General features: G+C 42.2%; 1 protein-coding gene across 1 annotated transcript; it reads left to right on the forward strand.

Annotated features, from left to right (window-relative positions):
• Positions 1–2,619: 2,619 nt before the first annotated feature.
• On the forward strand, positions 2,620–4,170 carry LOC115734564. The gene has a single exon (XM_030665422.2). The coding sequence runs from the start codon at positions 3,046–3,048 to the stop codon at positions 3,946–3,948; it is 903 nt and encodes a 300-aa protein (XP_030521282.1). The 5' UTR covers positions 2,620–3,045; the 3' UTR covers positions 3,949–4,170.
• The last annotated feature ends 2,429 nt before the right edge of the window (positions 4,171–6,599 follow it).

The raw sequence follows: 6,599 nt of genomic DNA on the forward strand, positions 1-6,599 counted from the left end.
GAATTGGAAGCAGATGGATTTTTTTTTTCTTTTGAATTTTTGAATTTTCGCTTCCATTTTTTCTTGGGGTGTTTTAATAAATAGTAGTATTGTGCTTGCGTGAAGTTGTTGCGTACGACCATTCAAAGTAGCGAGCAACTTGCGTCCAAATCTTGCCTTTGCACCCCTAAACGCGACCTTGATTTCAGCGAATTGTCCTTGGGTCAAGGAGCGATCAAAATAGGTTTTTCCACCTTGAATCAATTGCTGGTCCTGTGTCCTTTTGGAGTTTCTTGGTCTTTACAGAACGCTATTGGCTGCTGAATCCGTCTGCATATCGGTTTGTAGTACTAGACGGTGACCCTTCGGGACCCTCTTGTTCATGAGCTCTGAGCTTGCGAATCGAGATCATCATCAGAATCTTTTGCTGAGTCTTTGCAGCTTCTGATCATGGCTACCAAAACCGTTGGCCGAGACCGTTTGCCGGAGATTTTTCCGGATAATTATTCTGACTTTCCAAGTCGCCGCATTGATGACATAATATGTTCCTTATTTTACGTGGAGAGTTGCACCATCCATGACATAATCCCTATTCTTTTATGCAGCATAAACAGTAGAGTCGCAGTTAAGCGAACCCATTTATTAAGTTAGCTCTTATCTATGAGCTGTCTTACTTACCCCTCGGCGAATTTCTTTAATTTGGTGTGTTAGTGGGTCGTTTTTTGAGATTCTTACGGGCACGTTCGCGAAGTTTTCCTTAAGAAAATCAATACAAAAGAGAAGTAAAAAGACCGAAAGATGCTTCTTGGGTCAGTTTGGGGTTTTGTGAAGAATTTCTTGTATCGGTTAAGAGCACATGAAGAGAAGACTTTCTTGGTGAGGGGGGTTTCGTTTCCTTGATCATTTGTTGCTCTCACATTTTATGGTATGGTCAGAACATTTGGCGGCCGGCATTTGATTAAGCCACCCTTTTCGTTTTTATCATATGCCCAGAAAAAGGAGAAGGGAAAAATCAAAGATGCTGATGATAAAGCAATGAAAGATTTGGAGTCCATACTCTCCAGATCAAGACTCCCAACAAGAATAAAGCCATATCGACGAGTTGTATGAATTTCTGAAACATGTCGCTCTGCATTGTGTCTGCTTCAATGGTTTTACTAGGAAATGCATTTCACGACATCATGCTCTTACTTTTGTTCCTTTTTCTTTCCCCCTTGTCTTTTAAGATGGTTGGTGCTCTGCTCTGCTTTTTTTAAGGTATCCTTATGTGCTTCTCAATTCCTAGTTCTGGTCTCTATTGCTCATAAATTTGAAGGAAGTACCATCTGCCGCAGAATCTAGATAAGATGGTAAAATTGACTGATACAACTTTCAAGAACAGTTCAATAAATCGAATTTCTCGTGGATATTTTTTTTTTCCCTGGTGGGACATAAGATCAATTTGCCTCAGTCCACTACATGCTTTCCCACTTTTTTTTTTTTCCATTTTTAGCAGATTCAGTGTCTTTCTGATTTTGGACTACGTACTTGGTCATAATTATGGAACGTCGTCCCGAAAGACCGGACCTTCTGGGGGTCCATATCCTTTAAAGCATGCCTGCTAACCTTCACTGATTTTGTGCCAAAAGGAGTAATATTGGGCTCCTGTGTCATTTTCTCCTGTCCATTTCTTCATTCAAAGTTGAAACCTTTCTAAATGGTGCTTCCACATACATTTCTTGGTCAGTGATGAACATTATAATGAAAAGCTCACCCTTTCAGTCCACTTGTTCATCAACCAGTCCTTACCTTTCAAATCCATACGATTTTGTTGTTTTGCTTCGTTGCAAATTTAATTTCTGCCGAACATCTCTAATCGTCAATTTGGTGCAAATTGCGTAAAAACTAAAAATCATCATCTTGAACAGCTTCAGTTGGGCTGGTCACTGCTGACACAAGTTTATTCACTGTCAAGAAAAGGGTGATGTGAGAAATCCCTAATAGGAGCACATCATTCTTTGCCCTGGTGTAAATGTTCCTCTCCCCAACTGAAACCTCCATGATTTTTTGAGCAAGGGGTGGAGCTGCACCAATTAAAATAGTCACACTATTTTCCCATCCTATCTTCAAATTTCTAACTCTTAACAATGGGGATCAAAAGGGAAAAAGGGTACAAAAGCAGAAGATAAAGAGAAATTTTTCTGGCCCTCAAAACTTTATGGCTTGCTTTTAATCATAAGGTGTGTTGGGTAGTAGGGTTGGTGGGTATGCAGAAAATTTATTTTGTGGGGTCAACTGACTTCACTGTGATCATCCCAAAGAAAAGAGAAAAGACTTCTAGACATCAAATTTATCCAAACAGGCACTCATCAACCCCAATCATATCACCACCTCTCTGTCTGATTCTCACCACAAGAATGTTTCCTCTCTTTATCTTGCTGCAAGTTGCAGACTCTCAAGTTATAACTAACCCAGGATCTCGGAAAATCAGAGGAATAATCAACTTAATGAAAGAAAGAAAATTTCCCTCGACCTCTCTCCTGTAATCAATACACATTAACACTCTCAAGGGGTAAGGAATTGAATATTACCATTGCCATATGATTCATGATGCTGGACTTCAGACCAGGTCCAAACTTCCTTAACTATAATATAAGTTGTTGATGTCTCAGATGATCTACTATAATATAAGTTGTTGATATCTCAGATGATCTGGCAGGAAATAGTAAAGAAAGAGGCTTCTCATTCCTGTTAAGCCTTCTATTCTGTTCTTTAAGTCAATAGGAAAATATAAGCAGAGAGAGAGAGAGAGAGAGAGAGAGAGAGAGAGAGAGAGATTCCTAATAAATACATAGTGGCCCTGTCAGAAACCTGAATTTCTGGCCTTCCTTCTTGCTTATCTTCAGACTCCCATCCATATTTCCTCTTTTGAAAAATTAAAGACAAGCCCAGACAGTTCAAAATCGCCTAGCTTGTCCAGCCTTCAATCTCTCTCTGGGTCCAAAACAACAAGTGATCAAGGAAGAGACTATTTTGCAGTTTCCATTTGTCCTGACCCTGTTTCTCACTTTTTTTTTCCCTCCTGAGATGAGAGATATAGTTTCTTGCTTCAGTGAGAATGCAGTAGGAGTGTCTCCATCTACTTGCTCCAGCTATTCCAACAATGCCTGCATCTCCCCAACTCTGATCCCTTCAGTCAGAAATGCAGTCATTTGTCTATACAAAACCACCCTCTCATCACAAAAACACCTCCTCATCACAGTCGCTTGGAGCAGAAGTCACATGGGTCAAGGCCTAACCGTGACCATTGGCGATGACCCGTCTGCATCATTCAAGCTGCTCAACACCAATTCTCGGTTCGTCAGGAAAAAGAAGGGCAACAAAGTGATTGAATCTGCGAATTTGCACATCGAAGTGTTCTGGGATCTCTCTAATGCCAAGTACGATAGCGGACCAGAGCCTGTCGAAGAGTTCTATGTGCTTGTCATGATCGACGCAGAATTAGGTCTTTTCCTCGGCGATATGGCTGAAGAAGCCGTGGCAAAGAAGTTCAAGACCGGTAATTTGGCTGCCAAATTCTCTCTCGTTTCGAGGAGAGAGCACTGTTCTGGCAATACCCTTTACAGCACAAAGGCTCAGTTTAGCGATACTGGGATTGTACACGACATTTTAATCCGCTGCAGCAGCGAAAACGAAGGGTTTAGGCATCCGGGGTTGAGCGTTTACATCGATAAGAAGATGGTGATGAGAGTTAAGAGGTTGCAGTGGAATTTCAGAGGAAACCAGACGATCTTCACAGATGGTTTGCTGGTGGATTTGATGTGGGATGTGCACGATTGGTTCTTCAATCCAGCATCCGGTTACGCGGTGTTCATGTTTAGGACAAGGAGCGGATTTGATAGCAGATTGTGGTTGGAAGAGAAGATGGACCAGAAAGATCAAGATAGGATTGAATTCTCCTTGTTGATTTATGCAAGTAAGAGTCCATGAAAGATTGAATTTTAGCTGAAAACGTATACTGGTTTTTATTTGGCTCTTCTCTATTCCGATGTCTATAGATTTTTACATTTGATTTTCTCTGTTTCTTGAAAGAAATCGTACTTTCTGATTCTTTCCGTCATACAAAGCTGGAAATGACTTGGGAAGAGAACTCAAAATTTTTGGAGCTGTGAGAAAATTAAGTAAATTGCTGGTGAAATGATTAGAAGGTTATGCTCATCTCTTGTCAAGCACTGCAAAAAATAGGAATCTGATTGAGCTGATCTAGTACTGCTGGTTATTGTCTTGTTAGAATCCCAGTAAAAATTGTGAAGTAGTGCGATTGCATCAAATTCCGAAGCACCGAAATGGCAAAGCCAACCGAAAAATCGCCAAAAATCTTTGAGGATTCCTGGAAGATCTCAGTGCATGCTCACTGAAAAGGCTGGGGCTTTTAGAAAGATTAGTGTTCATCACCTCGCTTGGTCATTCTGTCAGGTTGACCCTCCAAATGAGAATCTGCAAAAAGTTACTCGAAGCACTTCCTCTTCCTGGGTTGATTGACTTCTTCTGGGAGGAGACTTTCGGAAGAAGAGCATAAATTGCGTAATCTGCGAAACTGAAGGCATTTCTTGACTAGGTAGCAGAACTTCCCTTTCCCTTCACAGTTCATCCCTTCTTCGCGGCTCCCCTACTTCTCTTTACCGACTTCCAGAACCCACCTTCACAACGCTTCGGTAACTTCACCTGCAGCGGTTCGAGCTCTGGCCGTGACCGTGAATGAGCAGAGGTTGAACTCTTTATAGATTCAATGGAAACCGGACTCTTGAATGGCATATTAACTGAGATCAGCACTTTCTTTTGGCATTCTAATAGGATTCCTGAATGGACGAGCTATCTGCTGAGATCACTAACTAGGCATAGGCTGTCTCTTATTCAAGACTCTTAGCAGCCTGCTTTCATCCGCTCGAATGCTCAAGTCAATGGACTGTAGAAGCTCCCTTTGTGCTGGTAATCAAGCATTTGAATTAGAATATTTCCTTAGGCCCAAGTAGATATGGCCAAATGGAACCGTGGGCCCGGAACCGGCCCGTTGACTGGGCCCAAGGTTCCGACCCTTTTTTTTTTTTTAAAAAAGAGGGGAGGCCCAGGGGGAAAAAGCCGTTGGGCTCGGGAACTGGAACCAGAACCGCCGGTTACACCTTTTTGTGGAACCGAAATTGTTGGTTCCTGAACCGGAACCGGCTGTTCGGCCGAATTGGCCATGTCTAGGCCCAAGTACCTGTGATATCAATCAGGTGATGCACTTGCTAGTCATGTCTGGCACTCCTAAAGTTGCTCGAAAAGGATATTGAGAAGACAGAGAACGGTAGGCCGGTAAATTACTGAGGTCACTTTGTAGCCCCCAACTTTGTGGATGTCTCGTCACTTTCAAAGAGCTGGGGAAGCATATATGGCAAGGGTAATATCCAAATGATCTCTTGAAGCAGCAAAATTGGTCAATCACAAGTAGAAAACTGTAAAATGCCCGTCTCGGGAAATTCGCATCACGTATGTAGGGGACAAATACACTCACATGATCTCTGAATTTTGGCCAAACGTATACTGTCGTCCCCGAACTTTTAATTCGTTCAATGTGATCCCTAAACTTTTGATAAATGTTCAATTTAGTACCTAGATTACATGAAAATGTCCAACGTTATCATAAATGACTACATGTAATATTTTCATATGGTCCAATGACTGAATTGAACATGTTGCGAAAATTGAGAGATTACGTAGAAACAAATTAAAAGTCCGGTAGCGATATTATGCATCGAGACAAAATTGAGAGACCATCTGTATCAATTTCCCCGTCATGCAACAACCAAGAATCAAAGGCCGAGTTTCCTGCTTCGGTATCCTCTCACGTGGCCAAAATCATGTCATTTTCTTTTAGACGGTTCTGTTGGCTTCGACCAAGGATCATGCAACGAAAGTTACAGACAATCTTTGCACGCGGACGGTCGTATATGATTTCACGATCTCTTAGTGGTTTAGGTCACCTCACCAAAGAAGGGAGCTTTCGTCCCTACGGGGGCCTTCGGCGCCTATTTGGAAATCCGGCGGCTGTCCGAATGAATTCATTATTTTAACGTATCGATCTCCGCATCCCTTGCACCTCCAATTGTCTCCATATCTTTTTCTCCCGTGGCGGCAGGAAATGCTCACTTTTTATTTTATGTCCGTGGGATCCCGAGGTCCAAACAAGAAGGAGTTTAAAGATTGACTTATATGATTTCACGGGAACCCTCCTTAAATTTTAACCATCGGACATTAATCTGTGACCGCGAATAAGCTTTCTCGGTAAACCGCGAGCGGAGGAAACAACGATGCCCTAAAAAGGCGTTAGTGGTCACGGGCTCAAGTCCAAAGATAAAGGCCTGGTGTCGATGTGCTGATCCTAATCTGGACATATATGATGACGTCACCGTCAGGGAAATGCCACCGTGTGATTTTAATTTTGGCAAAGAAGAAGAGCGGCCAGAAGTTATATTCCCATTTTTTTTTTTTTAACGGGTTGAAATTGATCCCTAAAAAGTCTCGCTCCTCGTTGACCACCGCTTTGCGCGACTCTCGTGCCCCTTTGTTTGCCAAGCTCCATTCCCCACCTTTTTCGCGCC

This window comes from Rhodamnia argentea, chromosome 6 (genome assembly GCF_020921035.1).
Source record: "Rhodamnia argentea isolate NSW1041297 chromosome 6, ASM2092103v1, whole genome shotgun sequence".
NCBI classification, from domain to species: domain Eukaryota; kingdom Viridiplantae; phylum Streptophyta; class Magnoliopsida; order Myrtales; family Myrtaceae; genus Rhodamnia; species Rhodamnia argentea.

Coding starts and splice junctions, on each gene's coding strand:
- LOC115734564 (XM_030665422.2), top strand. CDS start 3,046: ATGAGAGATATAGTTTCTTGCTTCAGTGAGAATGCAGTAGGAGTGTCT.